Here is a 21,518-nt window from a genome sequence, read left to right on the forward strand (position 1 = left end):
CCCCCCCCCCCCCCCCCCACCCCCCCCCCACCAGGACCCATCCTTCTCACAGAGCCCTCCGGTGCAGTCGTGCGCCCATCTCCTCCGTGTGGGCCCTCTAGTGGATCTTCCTGATGTTGCAGTACGACGCCGAGGGCGGGGGCGCCGAGGGCGTGGCCGCCGCCGCCCCTGCGGGCGAGCTGAGTTCGGGGGGGTAGGGCTGCAGGCCCAGCTGCTTGTTGTCCTGGAGCTTGCGCGCCACCACGCGGCAGAAGTCGTCGCCGTGCCGGTGGCAGGTGTCGAGGAGCTGGCGCACCTTGGCGGTGCGCGTGCGCTGGTGCACCACCAGCTCGTAGTCCTCGTGCATCAGCAGCGAGCGGGCCAGCAGGGCGTCCAGGCTCTGGTTCAGGCACGCCTCCGTCATCTGGTGCACGATCTCCTCCCGGCGGACCGCCATCCAGCGGGCGATGGGGCCGGGCGCGGGGGCGGGCGGGTCCAGCGGGGGAGAGAAGTCTGGGGGGGCTGTCGGTTGGATTTGAGATAGAGAGAGAGAGAAAGGGAGGGGGGGGGGGTTAAGATTTAAGAATGTTATCACACTCTACGCGATGTGAGCGCGGTGGAGCCGAGTGGCGTTACCTTGAGCCTGCGGCTGTGGCTGCTGCGGCCTGAGGGAGGCGTTGTCCTGGCGCGTCTCGTAATCGGCGGGGGGCGGGCCCGGCCTGAGGGGGATGTTGAGGTCGTTGATGGGTCCGGCGCGCACGGGGTAGTTGTTGAGGTTGCTGTCCGGGCTGGGGGGCCTCAGGGGCCGGGGGGGCTCCAGCGATTGGGACATGAACGACAACGGGGGCTCTGGAGAGAGAGAGAGGGGGGGGGGGGGGGGGGGGGGGTGAGACTGCACACCTAGGTAACCGACAATGAACGCTACGAGTCGGCCATCTCTCCTCAGACTGACACAGCTGCCACGGCGGCGGAGGGAGGGGCTAACCTTTAGAGGGCAGGATATTGCTGATGAGGTACCCCGGCTGGGAGATCTCCGTCTCCTGCGACGAGCAAGACCCTGAACCCGAGGTGGAGCTCTCCTGTGGGAGGGACACACACACACACGGCCATTTTTTTCCGTTGGCATCCGCCACTATAAACATTGATGACGTGCTCGCTTTTTCTCTTTAGGTATATATTCTAGAAAGACTAAACCCAGGGTGTTTTAAGACCAGTGGGTGCATTTGAGCCACTGACTGAAAGTACAGCTGGTCTCCTAGAGGAGACGGAAGCCATTTTGGCCCGTGCTCTGAGGTTCTGACCAGGGCTGGTCAGGCGGTCGCTGAGTTCCCGCTCACCGGCCAGGGACTGTGGTTGCTCTTCAGACTGTGCAGAGGCTTCGCCTTCGCCTTCCTCTCCTCCTCCTCCTCCTCTTCCTCCTCCAGCTTCTTCGCATACACGGGGGTTTGCATGGCAGAGCAGCAGCCTGTCCTCGTCATCAGCTGCAGACAGAGAGAGAGAGAGAGAGAGAGAGAGAGAGAGAGAGAGAGAGAGAGGAGAAGGGCAGGGGAGAAATGGGGAAACAGTGCATCACAAATTTGGGTTGTGCTTCCGGTGTCCTTTCCACTTTCCGCCATTGAAGAAAAACACGAAGGGGGTGGAGTTAAGTCAAGTCACAAGTTATAACGTTCCAAGTCTCAGTCAGTCAGCAGTGACTTATCAAGGTCGTAGGACACAAATCATGAATCGCGAGAGCTTTTCCGTCAGTATTAATCTGACCACGTTAGACTACGGCCGCCTCCGACTGACCTTTGACCTCTTGACCTCCAGTACGGCCTCCAGCACGTGGATCTCATCAAACCGCCTCAGCATGGGCTCCAGCACCATAAGGCAATCTGCAAAGGTCACAGGGCGAGCTCAGGTCACAGGTCAAACTCAGGCCAGCTGCAGCTCGAGCACAGGTCACCTTACTGTCTAACCAGATTGGTCCCCCGCATCAGGGTGTACGCATCACAATGCGCATCAACTGTAGCAGAAACTGCCATTATTATCTGATACTTTCCATTCAGACATGCACGCCACAAGAGCGTTAGTCAGAAGGAGAGGAGAGGAGAGAGTCTCACTGAGGAAGGAGGGCCTGTCGTCGGGGTTGGCCGTCCAGCCGCAGGTCATCAGGTCGACGAGGGTCTCCCTGCCGGGGATGTCGGCCGGGAGGCTGTCCGTCCCCGTGTCTGGACGCAGACCCCTCAGCACGCTGAACATGATCTGCATGGGGTTGGTCGCCTCTGCTCCCCCAACAACAGAGCCCACGTCAGCTCACACACACGTTCGCTAGTTTCGCGTCTTCGCGTTCCATGTCAGACGTTACAGTGGCTGTACGCCATGACGAAATCTACAGGGGACTTTAAGGTTTAAGTTGTTGCTGTTTGTAAAGTACGGGTGAAAAGGTAATTTGTAGTTGGAATAAAATGTGGGTTGAGTACTGTATGTGTGTGAATGGAACCCTCTTGGGGCAGGAACACACACATAACGGCTAGAAGAAAAAGTGAAAAAAATGTACCCTCATATGGTATCCTCCTGGACAGAACCTCCCACATGATGATGGCGTAACTGAAAAAAACAAACAAAGCAGAACTGTGATTGGCTACAGTACAGACAGGCATTCCCCTGCAGAGAGAGAGGTGAATCCCCAACTGGCATCATACATTTAATCACACGACATAACTTGACACTTCTCAGGAACAGTGACTTACAGGAAGTGAACAGGGAAGTCTTATACGTATGCTATTTTTTTTTTACTATACTCACAAGACAAATGGCTCTTTTATAGAGCGCTAAAGTCTGACATCACACTGTAGTCCAAACTGTGCCTAAGGAAGGATTCTGGTTACCAGTGTTTTTGTCTAAGAGAAAAATGACTTCATTTCCCCCTAGGTTTTCTATTTCTACAACCGCGGAAGTTGCAGATGACATTTCCAAAATGACGACATCACTTGAGAGAGGTGTACTGGCCTACAAAATGACATCACGTGAGAGAGGTATACCGGCCTACAAAATGACATCATGTGAGAGAGGTGTACCGGCCTACAAAATGACATCACGTGAGAGAGGTATACTGGCCTACAAAAGGACATCATGTGAGTGAGGTGTACTCACCTACAAAATGACATCACCTGAGTGAGGTATACCAGCCTACAAAATGACATCACGTGAGAGAGGTATACCGGCCTACAAAATGACATCACTTGAGAGGTTTATGAATGTCTGTCCATCTCGGAGGGTCACGCTGAATACTGTACAAGAAGTACAGTCCCTTCCTACCTGGCTGTGCCTGGGCTGAAACAGGATTTTCCTGCAGTGCCGCGGGCAAACGCTGCTGCTCAGGACAGTCTGTCTGCATGCTAAGGATGCCTACAGGCTGACACAGAACGCCCCACGCCGACATTCCACGAGAACATGCGCGGGGAACGTTCTGGAAGCGTAACCTAAACTAAGGCTGAGGTAGATGATCCTTGATCACTGCCTGCGCGTTTCTCCCTAAAGTAGTCACCTTGGGAATGACCCAGCTTTTAAACGGATGTTCCTGTCTAAGCCGTTGTTAATGTTTCTTTCTGACCAACGTAGGGACTAGAGGACTCACCTGTACATGTCGTGTTTGACATCTGCCCGCCGGCTCTTGGAGGGTTCGTACTCCTCGGGGGGCATGTAGATGACGGTGCCCCCCATCTCCGGCTGCTTGGACCCAGAGCACTTACTGATGGACAGCTGGCGCCATTTTGAGAGGCCGAAGTCTGCAATCTGGACAGAATATCAGAAGGCTCACCAGAGAGATAGAGCAACATCCCCCAGCATGCAACTCTTCATATGATCCAGTTATACATTAGCTGTTACTGGGTCATTCAACTTTATACAGAAAAAAGGCAAATTAACTACATAGAGCCATTTTATAATTAAACTGGTTCATGTTTGCGGATAGCAGCTTTGGATAATGAGGAGCTCGTTCATATGTAAATCCTCTGCTGCCCTCTTTCCAGTGGGTTTGAGACAGTTTAATAGGCTCTGTGATTACTTAAAGGAACACACAGCCTTTTGGGGAAATTAGCTTATTTGCCAATTCCAACCGAGTCAGATAAGAAGATACACACCTTTCTCTTCTCTGTGCCGTTAGCCTAGCTTAGCCGCAATCACTGGAAGTGCTTATACCAGTTAGCCTAGTGCCCTCAAAAGTGACAAAATATACATTCCATTTCCAACAACTCCAAAACCTTCGTATTTACTTTTTACATGTTGTGACTTGTGTAGAAATAACAATGTTAAATGTGAAATTGTAATTTTCCAAGCAGACTCAGAACCATTTTTCTTCTTGCCGTGCCACTGCTGCTTGGGCTCAGTGATTCACGCAGCACCTCTAAAGCCTCGTTGTAACTTCCGTCAACAAAAAGACGTGCTCCATGCAATCACTGTGCCCAGGCAGCGGGCAGTATGGACCGGTATCTGCTTCAAAAATTACAATGTCTCATTTAAAATTGTGATTTCTACACATGGTAAATATAAAACTTGTAAATACAAAAGTTTTGGAGTTGGAAAGAGTATCTCATCACTTTTGGAGCTAGGCTTACTGGTATAAACCACTTCCAGTAATTGCGGTCTCAGTGCTGACATCTACGCACAGAGAAGAGAAGGGTATGTATCTTCTTATCTGACTCTGTGGAAGATGGCAAATGAGCAAATTTTCAGAAAAGTTGGCGCGTTCCTTTAAGTAATAAGCACTGGCTCCCTGTCTCATCCCGGATCAACTACAAAATCCTGCCGCTCACCCACAAATTCATCAACAGACACGCACCTCCTTATCTACAAGAACTGATCACTCCACAATCCTCCTCCCTCACTCTCAGATCCTCAGACAGTCTGCTCCTCCACCCGTACCCTCAGATCCTCAGACAGTCTGCTCCTCCACCCGTACCCTCAGATCCTCAGACAGTCTGCTCCTCCACCCGTACCCTCAGACCCTCAGACAGTCTGCTCCTCCACCCGTACCCTCAGACAGTCTGCTCCTCCACCCGTACCCTCAGACCCTCAGACAGTCTTCTCCTCCACCCGTACCCTCAGACCCTCAGACAGTCTTCTCCTCCACCCGTACCCTCAGATCCTCAGACAGTCTGCTCCTCCACCCGTACCCTCAGACAGTCTGCTCCTCCACCCGTACCCTCAGACCCTCAGACAGTCTGCTCCTCCACCCGTACCCTCAGACAGTCTGCTCCTCCACCCGTACCCTCAGACAGTCTGCTCCTCCACCCGTACCCTCAGACCCTCAGACAGTCTGCTCCTCCACCCGTACCCTCAGACCCTCAGACAGTCTGCTCCTCCACCCGTACCCTCAGATACTCAGACAGTCTGCTCCTCCACCCGTACCCTCAGACCCTCAGACAGTCTGCTCCTCCACCCGTACCCTCAGATCCGCAGACAGTCTGCTTTGCCTGTTAAAATTGTGTTCTTTTTGTTCAGTGTTTTGTTATTCTATGCTTTTAAACCGGTAGCACTCTGAGATTTTTAAATGAAAAGTGTGTTACAAATAAAATGTATTATTATTATTATTATTATTATTATTAAAGGGCACCGCACATGCTAAATCACTTTTTTTATGTCTTTATCATATACATGTTGGTCTCAGATGGTCCTACCAATGTACAAAAGTTGATATCAAACAACCCAGTCGTTTGTTTATGGTCAGCACACTTTCTCCTGTCCTGGAAGCTCCACCCTTCAAGCCATTCCGATGTTCAGAGTTTTCCGCGTTGTTACTGACGTTTTTTGGTGACGTAGATCGAGGAGCATTATCATAGTCCCGCCCAGCAGATCCCGCCCTAGCGCCCAAGCTTCCAGGCCGCAGGTGTGCCTTTTCCAGCCGAGTCGAGCGCGTCACATCAGGAATTATGCCGCATCGCTGTTCTGTTTTTGGCTGCAAAAATCCACATATATCGCTACATCTTGTCCCCCGCCCCTCCCCCACCAACGGGGCTTTTACAGGAAGTCCATTCATACAGAAGAAATAAGATAGTTCAGGAGTGAAATGTGAGTGTTTTTTTCTACATAGGACATTAAAATTAACTTTTCTGTGACCCCAGAAACCGATTTGAGGTAGGTCAAAACAGCATATGCGGTGCCTTTAATAATATTGTCGTCATTAGCGAAATTGGGGCTCCCATAGTGGTCCCATGGCTACCATAGTACTCAGAATACTCTGTTGTGGAATTCTTGCAATTATTACACTGCCCCTGCCTTTTTTCTGCTTGCCACTCCATCCTAAGTATTACTCTACTATATTAGCCGTTTTGTATCAGCAATATCTGGCCCACAGACTAAGAAGTTTAGACTTTAGACCAAGGAAGGAAACACACACACACACACACACACACACACCTTGACATGAAACTCCCCATCCAACAGGATATTTTGCGTCTTCAGGTCATGGTGCAGAAGAGGCGGAGTCATGTTGTGCAGGAAGTTGACCCCCAGGGCGATCTCATACAGAATCCGCAATCTCAGGGACCAGGCGAGCCGAGGAAATAGGCTCTTCTACACATGGCCAGGAGGGGGAGGGAGGGAGGGAGGGAGAGAGAGAGAAGTTACATAATTCTTATTTCTTTTCCTCTCAGTGAGAGAGGAAAAGTACAAGTATTGGTAATTTCCAGAAAGGAAATGGGCTCACTGCTTAGGAATTTAGGCCTGACTTTCCTCATGTGATTTTGCTGATATTGTCTGTTCCTTCTGCTGCCAGTATGGCTCAATGTCAATAGTCAGTACAACACACCACTACACACTGCCATACACAGTTCATTCAGCATTTGTGCCTACAAGCCATGTCATGTAGGCCTATCGTACTTGTATGATTACAGTCGGTGTCTGTGGTGTCTGTGGTGTTACCTCGTGAAGCAGCTGATCCAGGGAGCCGTTGCTCATGTACTCTGTGACTATGCAGAAGAACTCGGGCTCGTTGCACACGCCGAAGATCTGGATGATGTAGTTGAAGCGGGCCTTGTGGAGGACCTCTGCCTCCTTCAGCAGGAAATTCCTCTCCCTGGAACCAGAATAACCTTGAATACATCCAATCTCATTCTCATCATCAGAAATGGAGAATGAGCTAGGTGACCAGATCAGCTGATGATAGAGAGATGAGATAGATAGATCGATTGATATACTTGACTGATCCCCCCAGTAGATAGATACTTTATTAACCCCCCCCCCCCCCCACACACACACACACACACACTCGCACACACACGCACACACACACTTCTCCCCAGCCATCCCGGGGGTGGACATCCATTCCTATATAGAACTCTTAACGTTATAATTCTTTCCTCGTCTCGGAGAAGAAACCAAGTGGCATACGGCATCCCTCCGTTTAATATTAACCCGAATATGGGTTAAGATTAAACGGAGCCCCGTCTTTTCTTTGAATGGACGTGTGCGTCATTGACACCCAGACAGACAATAAGGAATAAGACTTGCGTGCCCTACCTTTCGCCCACGGGAGAATCCAACTTCAAGCATTTGATCGCTACCGTTGTCCGCCAGTCCGAATGCTGTGCCTTGAACACGGTTCCGAACCCACCTTTGCTGAGATAGTGCAAGTCCGTCAGCTTTTGATAGGGAATCACCGATAGAGTGCTAGTGAGACTGCAAAGGTTCACACAACCTGTGTGCTCCATTATTGTCGGCCTACTGGACTCCTTGAAACGATTTATACTATGAGCGAAACCGAAAGAGGAATGGGGAGTTCCCTTTTTCGCAACTAAAAGCCCCCTGACAGGCCACAGCACAGAACAGACTCATTCTCCAGGTTGACGTCGTCATAAGCATGGAAGGAGATGATAGATAATAGCAGGTTGCTAACAGAACACATTGATACGTTGTTGTTTTATAGGCCTTGGGATATCTCCCACTTTAAGAGACAAACACTCGCTGTAGGCTATCAAACAAGCTTGACATCTTTACACCCAAACTCGCTGGCAAAAAAAATGTGACACCGACCAAATGTTTTCGCAGGCGTGTGGTTTGTTGTTGGTGAGGAGGATGGTGAGGGTGTTCCGGGTTTCAGGGGTGCATTCAAGATCCAAACACCATCCGCTGGGATCCCGTTTTCTCGCGCTCCAAGTGATTACTGTTTGGTGCATCAGCATAATTATTTCCAGACAGATTTCATGACACAACTCCGAAAGATTAAGGAAAGCTGCAGCTTGCAAGGATATTTAGGCTATGTGCGCGCATACGGGCTACCTATGCCTGGAAATGGTGGGATACGGATACGCCTACGACCAGAGGAAAACTTTATAAATAAAGTTAACCTTACGAGGACCATTTGAGACTAAGTAGTCTAACTAAAATAGAGTTGTGTAGGCTGTTGTACTAGATTAATACTTTTCGGTTTATATGCGGAATTCTGAAATAGGGAAGATTGACACAGGCTAGATGTAATGGCCTGGGCAAAAACATCTCCGACTCCAGGTCCATCACCACCGACTCCCCCCAAGTCTGCGTCTCTTATCCCCTACTCTTCTCCCGGAACGCCCCCCCCCCCATACCTTCTCCCCCACGAACAGCTGCACCTCCATCCTCCAGTCTGTCAAGCTCCTGAAGTTTGCGGACGACACCACCCTCACCGGACTCATCTCTGGGGGAGACGAGTCTGCCTACAGGTGGTAGATTGTCCAGCTGCTGTCCCGGTGAGGCCAAAACAACCTGGAGACCCCCCCCCCCCCCACGGCCATCAGCCTCCTCAATAAGGCTTGTGTCCCCCTCTGACTATAATATTGTCTCTATGTTATAGGCGACACCACGACCGAAAGCAAATTCCTATAGCCTAGCCTACGTTGAAAAACGGCATGACAATAAAACCAATTCTGATTCTGCTGAACAAAAATATCAATACTTCTACTACTAGCCTATTACTACTAGCCTACTAATAACAATAGCCTGATCGGAAGTAGAAGAAGAATGCAACTGCCACATGATCTCATACAAATTGCTTCGTTTATTTCCAATACAGTTTATGTGGGGATTTCCCAGATGTTTGAGGTATGGGGGAATAATCTGGATTTTGTTGCATCACTTATTTTAGTTGTCGCACTGAACAAAAGGGAACTTCCCTCCTTGTCAATCATCATTGTCTAAAGTGTGTATATGTCATATATTTTGCGCTTTCACATCTATCGAGTTTAGAACTAACGTTACAACTTCCAAGATCATGGCCGATATTTTATCGAGGGGTAATGCTCAGTTTACATCACTAGGTGGCAGCATAGTCCTCCGCCGTGCAGGAATTAGGCAAAGGTTATCCTTTTAATGCATGATGTTTGGATTGATCTTTTAATCATCAGCATCACATTAATCTATTTTATAGAACATCTTTGATATATCTATTGTGAATTTGATTCAACCAATATCCATTGGTTAATGGAGCTGACCTGATCTCTCATGCTCTGTCCATTATCTGAACAGAACAATGGGTTTATTAGACAAGTTAAAATAGAATCAGGGTATGAACTGTTGTACAGTAATTAACTTGCAGACTTTACTTAATCAAAACAATCCAGCTGCAATTTGATTGATATTTGATATTGATATTTGATTGAAAAAATGATTTATCAAAACTGAAATATCGGTTTTGCAAATGAAGTCTTCAAATGTCTTCCCCTTATTCCCTTTTCCTAAATTGATGACTTTCATTTTCACACTCCACTCAAGAACAGCCAATTTACAAATAATTAAGGCAGTGCCACTTCAGCATACAAGAGAATATATATCCTTCCTTTTAACTTGTACAGTAAGCCCTAAGGTCACAAGGGTCAACTAATTGAGGGTGTGGATGTAGGTTCAATATGCTCAAAGGGGGATTATCAGGAGGTCTTCCTATGCTTATTTTCTCTAGTAAACTGAATTGTCTTGATCGAGTTCTATGTCAGTTCTATGAACCTTAAAATATCATTGATAGAAGAATGCAAAGTGTGGGTGTGGCAGTTTGAATAAAGAAAATACGTTTTCAATCAAAATAAGTTTGAAATGGCAAATTGGCTTGGGGGGGGGTAAACATTTCTGCTCTAAACCATTGATGTAAAGTAAACACAGAATCCAAGTACATTATTTTCTATGCACTTGGACCAAGGTTCAATCCTCAACTATGAACCATGCTACGGCTTTCACACAATAAACTATTCTAAACTATATTCCATGGACCTGGTTTGGCTCACTGCTGATCCTCTTCACCTTGGCAGAATGTCCTCCCCAACCATCCCTCATCTTGGCTGACCTCGCCATCCACTGCTTGTCCAGCTCTAATTCCACCGCGATTAGTCCCAAGAAACCTTCTGGCAACTGCATAGAGCTAATGTTTCTCAATCCCTTAGCACCACTTTTCTGTGTTGGCCCTAGGCCCAGGGATCATTCCAATCACTGCAGGGACAAACTACTTCCTCAGACCCTATTGGTGACGAAGGCCTTTAGCAGATAGAGGTAGGATGATTAGTGAAGAATTTGAGAGGCACTTGTCTCCCAGGGTCAAAATCAGGCAGAGTTCACATCAAGTGTTTTGGGTTCAAACAGAACAGGTGGCCTCAGGGCTGAGGCTTAAGGTTTTAGTTGAGCCCAGGTCTCTCTCTGGTCTCTCTCTGTCTCTCCAGCAGCCAGCTCTCTCCCCAGCCTCTCTACACTGCAGATTCCATAGATCTCATTTGCTGGATTAGCCGACCCTGCATGAGTTTGTCGGCAAGCAAGTCAACGTAAGGATGCCAACTTCTTTGAATCGGCCGAACTTCACAGAAGACGACATATCTTTCTCAAAGAGGTGTGATTAAGGTTGCCTTTGCCAAAAGTTTAAGCCAATGAAATACAACAAAAGATTGAATCACCTGTAAAACTGCATTAACCTGCTTGGGGACTACAGATGCAAGCTAGCTGGCATGGTGGCTATGTCTGGTAGGCCTACAGACATAATTTATATGGTCTGAAGTTTTAAACTGTACATTGTCCCTGCTAAATAAAGTAATTTGTATAGATTAAACATGTATAACATCTGAGTAATGTTAGAATGAGAATGTTTTAATTCTCGTCTTCCCCAATTTGAATAGCATTATTATTGGTGGAACACCAAATTATTGGCGGTTACTCATCATATTGATGTGGAGGCTAAGGTAGAAACACAGATGTTAACATGTTGCATAGTATTGGCATTGGCATTCTTCTCTCCTGTGTTAAAACTAATAGGAGGAAAGCATTTATAGACTGATTATGAACTACCAAAGTTGAGGACATGACCACTCTGTAGCAAGTTTAAAATATGTTTTCATTAAGTTACTATAAAATCACATTGCATAGCATCAGGCCCCATGAGAACCAATCTCTTTCATGTCCTCTAACATATGTGCCGGGGGAAGGGGAAAAATCACTAGGCTACAGGGATACGGAGTCTGCCTCCAACATAGCAACTGGTTGCTGATTGGCTGGCAGTAAGGGAGCTTTCGCTGTTGCATTGGTTGGAAATGGGAGAGGCAGACAGAGACAGAGGAAAGAGGAAAGTGATTGGACGTGGAAAACTGAAGGAGAAAATCTCAATTGCCAATGCCTTAGAGACTGTTTGATGATGTATTTTAGGCGTGACTATGAAGGTAATTCATTCTTCAGTGCTTGCCCAGGAGCTATTAGGGGGGGATTGTAAGAAAGAAAGCAAAGAAAACATGGCATAGAAATATGTGTATATAAATATGAATTAATTATTTAAATTATAAGGACCCAGACACAGACCAAGACCATGTTCATTGTGTAGCTATTTGCTGTATGACTCATATAGTCTCATGAATACCTTCTATTCTCATGTCAGGAATTCATTTGTATTTTCTGGGCCTTCCTACCAGTATACACAGTATACAACACACACAGATAAATTATCTATTGAGAGAGAGCGAGAGAGAGAGAGAGAGAAAGAGAGAGCAAGACAGACTTTATTAGACACTAATTGAATTAAGAATTGCTGTGAAATTCCAATTTCATTGAATTAGAATTTAACACATTTATAGGATGCAGAATTGGATTTGAAATATGGCCTACAGAAAGTAAGATTTCATTTGAGGCCTTCAGACGAATAACCATATAAATCACATTTACATTTAAAGATGTGTTACTGTAATCTCAGTATCTTCTGACTGATCAGGAGAGGGTTAAATGCATATCACTACATAGAAAACATTGAGTACCTGCAAGTGATGCATATCATTCACACAAAATATTTTTAGAATGGTTGTACATCTGTTACTGATCAAGTTCTCCCCAAGAAATCCAAACAGACATGGTTATTCGTCTACGGTTTCATTTGGTGAAATCCAATGACATTTCACTTAACTTGTAAATCACAAAACCAATGTGTATTCTAACAAAACTCTAATCAAAGATTTTCTTAAGACATTTAAAATTGTTTGTGTTAGGGATTGTTTTTTGATAGGAGAAATATGCTTTGGGAATCATTGGAGGCAAATCTATGAGAATATACTGTACATGATTCATATATATTTAATTGAATAGAAGTAACTTCTAGATCCTGGAACTCAAATTCCAATTATGCATTCTGGAGGTGTGTTCAGTTCGATCCTTATCTCTTTCACACACATAGCCTACTGTACACACACAATTCCTTTCTCCCTCTCTCATACACACTCTCTCTCTCTCTCTCTTTTAGGGTGACTCAGCGGTCTATGGTGGTATGTATGCTGGTACAGGCTGTATTGGCTCCAATGCATCTGGCCCAGGCAGGAGGGCAGGCTGTTCACTCTCTCTGCTAACAGTTTAGTGAGGGGAGTAATCCATGGCCTGGATCTGAGGCAGATCTGCCCCGGAACATCCGCATCCTCACACCATTAATCCAGTCCTCGCACAGACCTGCTGCTATGGCACCTGTTGTTCATGTCTGACCTACGGGGTCCTATTCTCTGCCGCCCGTCCCCGTGTCGGTCTGTTCCCTCGTCTGGATGATGACCAGCCTATCGATAACCCCAAATTAATAACCACAGCCTCTCGTCAGGCTAATCTTGGCTAAGGGGAGATATGCTATTCAACGTGAAAGTGAGATATGCGAGGTGTGACTGTTTTACCAAGAGGCAGTGTCACACTCGCTAAGCCTTCTAATCTCGACTGGACATCGTTCCCATACTCTGCAATCACCCGGCTCTGACAAAAGGTCGATTTTTATTACTCTCACTACGTGAAACATGTGCTGTGCATCACTAGTCTGAGATATCCCCTCATATTAGTAGAGCTCAAGAGGGAGAACGAAGATTTCTCTGCTCGGATTGAGAGTGGCTACAGGGATTGGCCGCACAGAACTCATCATAATATTATTACATCTTCAAATATACATCTTGGCTTCTTAAACACAGGAAATAACAAAATGAGAACACAAGTCAACAAAACCCTTAGCAGTTTATTGTCTCAGGAAGAAAAGGTTAGAATCTCACATTGCTTAGCGTCACCCAAGGAGTTTCCTCAACCCCCTAGTCAAGTCTTACAAAGAGGCTATACATGACAACCTCCATCATCCAACTGAAAAAACAGGTTTTACAGTTACTCAATATAGTCTATTGTCCTCAAACTTGAAAAATGTGCCAACAACATGGATTCCTTTCCTCTTAAGCTATATAGGCTACATGTCATTAAAACATTCATAGCTTCTGTAATGCCACAGTTCAAGTAATGGAGACGGGATACTTCCGGACCTCTGGCAGTTAACACAGAAACGTTACAAGGTCACATCATCATATCTATGCCGCCAAAGAGAGTGCATTTTTTGTAGCATGTCAGCCTCCTGTAATAGCATCACATAAATCTAACAATACTGTTGGATTGCACTTACTTCAAGCTTTCTTCTTCTGTGGCGTGTTTTAGAAAAAATATATATAGAATACAAAAAGCTTATACTTCTTTAAGTAACAGGATATAACATACAGTACTTCAATTTACATTTTGATCAGCACATCAGTAGGTGCATGTGATTTGTCCCTCCATATACACTAAAATGTAATCAACTAACAGGGATGCAGCTCTGCTCATAAGTGCTTTGGTTAACTGTTACATTATCAAACGCTACATAATTGTCTCCCGATAACTGTGTACATATCATATATGACCTACTAGCGACAAAGGGGCACTTTTGACTTAAAGTAATGCACCATAAGCATTCAAATACACTTTTTTGTGGTATTTACCTAAAACGTTTGGTCCACCACCGTTATGTGACTGAATCAGCCTTATTTCAGCACCATTTTAAAAACACACAACCCCACTCTGGCATTCCAGAATTTAAAATGTTCAAATGTTTCAACTATGGTCTTGTATGGCATTAGCACCATATTTTTTTCATCAAAATGTGAGGAGAAAGCACCTTATGAGCATGTTTTGATGTGTACATCTACATCTCTCTGCCAAAGGGGATCATTAAACAAACAAAAAAGACAAGACAGAAAAGTCCAAAAGAATATTTTCAAAACGACGAAACCAATAAGAATCTTTAAAACGAAAAAACCTAAGTCCAAACTGACATTCAAGTTCCGCTCACCCTCCATCAGTGAAATCACCTTCACGAAAACTGCTGGAATCACTCTAGTGCAAATCTCACACATTCCTCAGCAAAGAATGCCCTTTACGATGTCCTTGTCGGGATACAGTAAACATATCCTTCCGTCTCTCCGTCCGTCCGTCCGTCCGTCCGTCCGTCTACATCTCCGGTGCCGCTGGCGCCAGTCCAACCGCGTGTTTGGGAGTCTGTAGGAGTTTGCGTTCCCCTGTGTGAGGGTGCGAGGGGGCCGGGGCGGCGGCGGCGTGGACTGGGCACGTCAGCCGTACGTCCAGAGCATCGTTGTGCTGTGCGAGGGAGTGGAGGCGGTAGTGCAGGACGAGGTCTTTCAGGGAGCAGTGGACGTCGTAGGGCTCGGCGAAGCCGTAGCCGTGCGGCGTGCTGAAGATCATGCAATGCTTCACTTCCTCCTTCACCCTGATAAGAAAAGGGAATCCCGAATCAATACCAGTGTAGCCAGCTGTATTACTGTACATGCAATAGCATTCCTTGGTAATAATTGACAAGTAGTAGGACCAGAATCACATATCAATATGTTGCAAAAAAGGGCAATAAAAGGACACAATGGTTGAAAACGGTCTTTGGCCTTTCCCAATATCTGAACTGAGCCTGCTGCTCCCCCATCCGTGCAGGGGCGTGAATACTCACACTACAGAGCAGGCGTAGCAGCCTTGCTTGCTGCTCTCGCGGACCAAGAACGTTCCGGAGGGTTTGCCTTGAAGCATCTCCTCAGCCTGCGTCCTGCTGAGTTCACCCACAAACCAGTTGGTCTCATCCTGGTGAGGCAGCTTCTCGTCTCCTTTCAACACATAGGTGCTGCGAACAGAAGAGGGCTGTTAAATAAAGCCGTTTCACAATATCGGACAACCATTTTGGGAGTACATTGTGGGTGTCTGTTAAGTTTGTCTTTTTTAAACAGGAGAATAAATCACTTACTCGTCACTGATGTCATTTTGAATCCCCAGCCAATCATTGATGTGTTTCTGTCGCACACCTTTGTGATTCAACCAGCTGCATTGAAGGAGAACGAGCAGGGAGTGGAAAGAAAAGCATGTTATAAATGGAAAACTCTAAATAATTTTTTTAAAATTAAACCTTTCGAATTATTAAATTCAAATCTGACGTTGAATGTATGAATGGAGGTTGAAGTATCAACCTCCAACAAAGTCTCCACTGAGAGTCCGACACTCACTTGAGGTACTGGTCCCTGATGTTGCGCAGCTGGATGAGGTCGGGTCTCAGGCTGTTGATCTTCCTGTCCGTCTCTCTGTAGTCCTGCACCTGGGTCCTCAGGTCCTGCTCCAGGTGGACCTTACTGTCATAGATCTCCCCCAGACGAGACTTCAGCTTCTCATAGTTCATCAGGAAGCTATAGGGGGGTGAAAGGTCACAAGGGTCAGGGGTCGGGTCAACTCATACCGCCGTCATGAGCGGAACTCCAGCTGCACGGTGGGGCGAGCGGAGAGATGCGTGTCCACGCTACGCCGTGCGTGTCAGTGAGACACATTCCTAGACCCCCTGTTGGAGTCTTGTTCCTGCTGCCGTGGCCGCCTACCTCTCTAGGTCCTTCTCCGTTCCCTCAGGCCCGTCGGCCCTCTCAAACTCCTCTCCGTAGCGCTCCTGCTCACGGCACTGCTCCTCGAAGATCATCATCGTCTCGTTGAAGGCCTCTATCGCCGTTCTCTTCATCTGGATCTCCTGGAGTGCACGAGACAAAGACAGCGGAGGTTTGTCGGTGAGATCACCCCGGCTTTCCGGCTCACTCGAGCCTTGTTATGCGCCAAAAATAATCCAATATCCAGTAGATTTCGTGTTCTCACCTGTGAGGTCTTTGTGTACGCCTCGTACAAATGGTCAAACTCCTTGGACTTCTCTCGGTACTGGCTGTGGTACTCCAGGAGTCTCCTGCCAGCTACGTCAACACTGTCCTCCCTCACGAGTTGGTCCTGGGAACAGAAAATGTTTCAAACCGTCATTAACGGCACCGAGAAGCCAGATTCAGGACCCACATGTAGGACGGTAAGCCTGCATCTATGCTAGCGAATGGGAAGAGGGCGCATGGCGTCTACCTGTTGGAAGCGGGACAGCGGGCGAGTGAGCATCACGTCGAGCATGGCGTTGTACTCCACCAGAGGGTTGTGCTGGTAGTGCCAGATGAGCTCCACCACAGAGCTGAAGGTGAGGGGTTCGGAGAAGCCGTACTTGCCCTCTCGGTGGTAGATCTTGATCAGCTTGTTGTGGCCATCTTTCCTGAGGGTCGACGAGGAGAGAGAGAGAGAGAAGTCGTGAGCTGCAAGTCGGGGGGCCGCGTCGGGAGAGAGACAGCCTGGCTCTGTTCAGCTCACCTCAGCGTGAGTGTGAAGTCTCCCAGTGTCTTCGTTGAGGCGTCGCGGACCAGGAAGGAACCGTCAGGTGTGTCGTGCAATTTCTCATTGACCTCTTCCCTGTGGGCACAGCAACACAAGCACATTGACAAACAAAATACGCAGGCTTTCACAAACACGGTAATAAAAGATGAGCATGAATGACAGTGGGCTGATTTCTTTCTCTTTTTTTTTAAATGGATGGAGCTCATTACCTGGTTATGTCCCCCCAGTACCACTCAGCGTCCTGCAGTGCATAGACTGGTGCCTCGCTGAGGCAGTGGTTACTGATGGTGGAAGACATGGGCTTTGTTGACCTAGGTGGGAGAGCTTGAGAGAGAGGGAGAGAGAGATCAGGATGACAGTTTTTTTTGGGGGGGTGGGGTGGGGGGGTAGGCCTGCTGTATTTTCAACCATCAAGCCGCCTCAGGAAACACACCCACACAGAAGCACCCTTGACAAGCCTTGTCACAATCTCATAACAAGCCCAGGCATGCCCCAGCTGATAGCGCCTGGCCTGACATTAATATCAAGATCTAAATAGAGTTGTACGGTATCTGGACAGTAATATCCAAATCTAAGTTGAGCTGTACTGTATCTGGACAGTTGACATATCAGTCATAAAAAAGAATGGATCAAACAGTTGGGTGAGTAGAGAGCACTCTGCATATTATATCAAAGACAGTTTTCAACCCACCAATGGATTGCAAATCCAATGTTTACATTCGTTACAAAAAAGTGTTCAAAGCACTATTCTAAATCTTCTGAACCACGAAATATATTTGTAAAAAATCTGATCCTCTAAACCCCCCTATTTTTCTTAATCCAGAATCTCCAAAATCCTTTACCATAAAAATGTTAAAACTAACAAAAACGAACAAGAACCTACCAAAACGTTTTCCAAAAATGAAAACGGCTCGGTCCAAACCGCATCAAGAGCTGGAGGGGAGATCTATTTCACTGCAGTACAAAAGTGCCTTTCATGGAACATCTAGCAGAACACAGCAAGACCCTCAGAGAAGGGAAAAGTGGGTTTCTTCCTCCATCCGTTCTGCCTTTTTCTAACTTTTAAATAAGCAAATGGCAGGTGCACAGTGGCAGCGAAATAGCCCAGACTCAGCAAAATTCCACCAAAGTCGACCCTCCCTGCCTGCTGCTCACAGGCGAGGCTACCCTTCACCCTTTTGGGGGTTTTCAGGAACAGACTTGGTAGCCTGTAGGCTGCAACAGCTTTGTCGAAAACCACAAAATTAAAAGCACCGACGTCACCCGTCATATTAACACAAGCCTCACGTAGGCCTTAACAGCCTATTGAAAATGACATTTTTATCAAAACGTCACGAAATGTTGCCATCAATTGTAGCAATAGGTTGGCAATTTTGTAAAGCCTTATTGTAGGCTATGCTATCCGAGATCCCTTCTGCGTTCGTCGTTCACCACAGCAGGCTGCAGCCGAGGACGGGAACAAAGCAGCGGAGCTGCACATTTCATGCGGCATTTTAACGCACTCTACACCCGTTGTACACTCTCTAGTCAAGAATAACCACCGAGTAGGCTCAAATAAAAAAAGTTCCTAATATAACACGAACTATGCCTTTATATTTTTCTAAAAGTTGAGCGGATGTAGCGATATCACGCAAGCCATTCTCCTGGCCCGTAAGGTAACGTTAGCCATAAGGTATTACGTAATCTGCAAAGAAATGCGCTATGCCTGGGCAATGCCTGGAGAGGGACGCAGTGACAGTGCCAACTGTTAATGACACATAAATTCGAGGAACAATGACCAGTTGACAACTTTGCCAGTTAGCTAGCCTACACATGAAAGACTATCAAACATTAATTTGAAATCCGAGAAAAGGCCATTACCTGGAGGTGCCTGATCCATTTCGATGTAAAATAGAACTTCGGCAGTATGGAACATCACGTTCCAAACTTTTGCCTAAAATCCAAGCCAAACGGTTTGGTTTGACACGTTCCGAATAATTAATGAAATAAAACCTCTTCCTAAATTATGCCGACTCCGAGCACTTTTAGAGGCGCCACGCCACGTCCTTCTGCATAAGGCTAGTTACAGAACACTTTATTCCAACTTCTAAGCACATTGTAAGCCTGAGACGGAGAATGTCACCGATATTATCTTAAGGACTTCGCAACTACATGCTTTAAAGTCAAAAGACTGTCACTCTTTGCAAAGTCCTTTCGCGCTGTGGGCTGCTGCTGAAACCGTCTTCATCGCTGAGCCAAGTGAAGGAAGGGTCTTTAAAAGGAATCTGTAACATCATCTTGGGAAAAACCAAAGTCTACCTTGCCCAGAGGGGACTCTATTCTATAATGAAACACGATTGTGCAGATTGTAGACTACAAAACGGGGTTGAATCAGAATACAAAATTATTTCAAAATTTCTTATACATCAGTACTTCACGAGGAATTATCCGAGTAGCCAATTTGTCCTCAGTTTGATTTTGTGATTCTGTCACCCCTAACCAAAAGTGGTACATTCCAGACCGGATCATTTCATTCAAGTCTCTTCAGGCGTGGAGGTAGGCAAACTGTAACTCCAGACTATGTGCATAGACTTCGTTGCATCGTTTTGATAAGTAGCCTACTGTATGTAGCATATGTCAGGTGGGACAAAGTAAAAAGTCTGAACGTATGAAAGACAAGTCTGAAACTATGAAATAAAACTGGGCCTAGGCCTACTCTATAAATGATGAGCTTGTAGCCTAATATAGCAGTATGGGTTATAAGTAGACCTAATGGCCAAATAATGGAAGTTGACCTAATTAAATATGTTTTATTGAGAGTTTTTAATAAAGTTCCTGCAGGGCTACAACTTGCTCTTATTGTTTTTCAGTTATTGCCTGTCTGCCGTGGTATCCTGGTTTGGCTAATTGTCACAATACGGCAGTGTATCTTCAGCAGTGTAGGGGCTGCTGTAGGCCTAATGGTAGGTTACACATTGATTTCATGAAAATTTTCTCTCCAGTCTGAGCAATGACAGGATAGTTATACTTCACAGTATAGGCCGACTGTACATGTTACAGTCAAAGTCTTGTTTAACCTGTCAGACATGTCAGTAAGAATGTCTTAAACGGTCTGGTGTGTTATTACTGTGATACGACCAGTGGCGGGGATCTGTATCCAACTTTGGGAGGGACATTTACATTGAAATTTTGCAAGAGTATTTTTTTTATTGGGACATCTTCCTACGTGGTTCTATGGTCATTTGAATGCCACTACCCCAATCTAAATCTTAGGGGGGACAATTTTAATGATCTCAAATATTGGGGGGGACATGTCCCCCCTGACCCCCCCAGGATCCCCGCCCCTGTATACGACCATGCTTTAGAACTAAAGAGGTATTGGTCTTTACCTAGCATTAGGATTTACAAGGAACACCTTATACCTTATAGGAATGATCATAATCTTTGTTCTGCTAAATACAGTATCACATACACCTATACATTGCATGGGTGCACATTAATAAGTGATTTGTGTCCAGTCTAACAGAAAACAGCATTGTAATGGTGTTTGGATAAAAGCATCTGCTAAATGACTGAAGGTAAAGTATTGTAATCCAAATGGGGCCATCCTGCCGAAAAAAACAACAACGTTGCGGTTGCAGAGACAGTGAAAAAGGCTTGTATTGGACAGAGGTCCTTCTTTGTTGGTGTTAATGTGTTAATATTTTTCCATCATTAAAGAGAACCCCTCCTAACTAGTGCATTATATTCTTTGTTCTTTTTTATTCTTATTCACTACTATCTATCTATCTATCTATCTATCTATCTATCCTCATTATCCTGTCTCCATTTTGACAGGGAGCCCTATAGTAGTAGGCATATAGTATGTATCTTGAGTAGTCACTTGAAATATTTGCATTTTCCATCTCCTATTTGCATAACATTTGCAAATTATTTCTCACTCGTTGAACTGTTTCTGAGGCGTGTAGTTTGGGAGGTTTGCAGTGAGAGTGGGCTTTGACCACCAGTTGACAGGTGTGTGTGTGTGTGTGTGTGTGTGTGTGTGTGCGGGTGTTTGTAGGTTCTCATTACTCTGTGAGTAGTGGCATGTCAGGACATGTCACAGGCCGCCCATCCCCCTCGTGTCACTCAGTTCCCTGAATGTGCCCTTTGACCCCAGGGTTATGACCTCCATGACACTGTTCACCGCCAGGGTCCTCTCCAGTTAATACTCAGTCAAAGCCCTTTCATAACCACAGAGGGGCTGGAACAGCTCTGAACTCGTGTCAGGGCACAGACAGCCATGCTGAGTTTGTTTCAGATTTGAAGAGATTTGAAAGGAGTCAGGTCTTGTATGTTTTTTTTTCTTCCTTTTTTCATGTATTTTGAGGTGTATATTGGTGTGTCATTAGTGTATATACTGTTAATGTGCACAGGTGTGACTTGCAGGATAAACTCCCCAGATTTAGGCAGCCCTGATGGGATAAGTGAGGGCTAATCGTGGGATTAACAGGATAGGCTGTTACTGCAAGCTTCGCCAGCTGCCCGTTAGCTAACATGACTCATCTTCATACTGAGACACAATCCAAGATATGGTCGGATAGTTGAAAGAAAAA

The 21,518-nt window shown here is 46.2% G+C and overlaps 2 protein-coding genes across 2 annotated transcripts; both read right to left on the bottom strand.

Moving 5' to 3' along the window:
• Positions 1 to 97: 97 nt before the first annotated feature.
• ripk2 (receptor-interacting serine-threonine kinase 2) lies at positions 98 to 7,670 on the bottom strand (the record flags this gene model as incomplete). The annotated part of the gene is made up of 11 exons (XM_084458276.1): positions 98 to 501; positions 616 to 828; positions 965 to 1,058; positions 1,317 to 1,460; positions 1,768 to 1,853; positions 2,082 to 2,243; positions 2,519 to 2,568; positions 3,599 to 3,756; positions 6,379 to 6,534; positions 6,883 to 7,036; positions 7,480 to 7,670. The coding sequence occupies 11 exons, from the start codon at positions 7,668 to 7,670 to the stop codon at positions 98 to 100; spliced, it is 1,812 nt and encodes a 603-aa protein (XP_084314402.1).
• Positions 7,671 to 13,853: 6,183 nt separating this feature from the next.
• LOC311325717 (phosphatidylinositol 3-kinase regulatory subunit gamma-like) lies at positions 13,854 to 18,910 on the bottom strand. The gene is made up of 10 exons (XM_084458459.1): positions 18,805 to 18,910; positions 17,154 to 17,268; positions 16,921 to 17,019; positions 16,645 to 16,825; positions 16,396 to 16,521; positions 16,131 to 16,273; positions 15,768 to 15,944; positions 15,512 to 15,586; positions 15,224 to 15,391; positions 13,854 to 14,992 (listed from the first exon to the last, which is right to left on the bottom strand). The coding sequence occupies exons 1-10, from the start codon at positions 18,857 to 18,859 to the stop codon at positions 14,716 to 14,718; spliced, it is 1,416 nt and encodes a 471-aa protein (XP_084314585.1). The 5' UTR covers positions 18,860 to 18,910; the 3' UTR covers positions 13,854 to 14,715.
• Positions 18,911 to 21,518: the final 2,608 nt, after the last annotated feature.

Source organism: Borostomias antarcticus (genome assembly GCF_949987555.1).
Source record: "Borostomias antarcticus genome assembly, chromosome: 24".
Classification (NCBI taxonomy): domain Eukaryota; kingdom Metazoa; phylum Chordata; class Actinopteri; order Stomiiformes; family Stomiidae; genus Borostomias; species Borostomias antarcticus.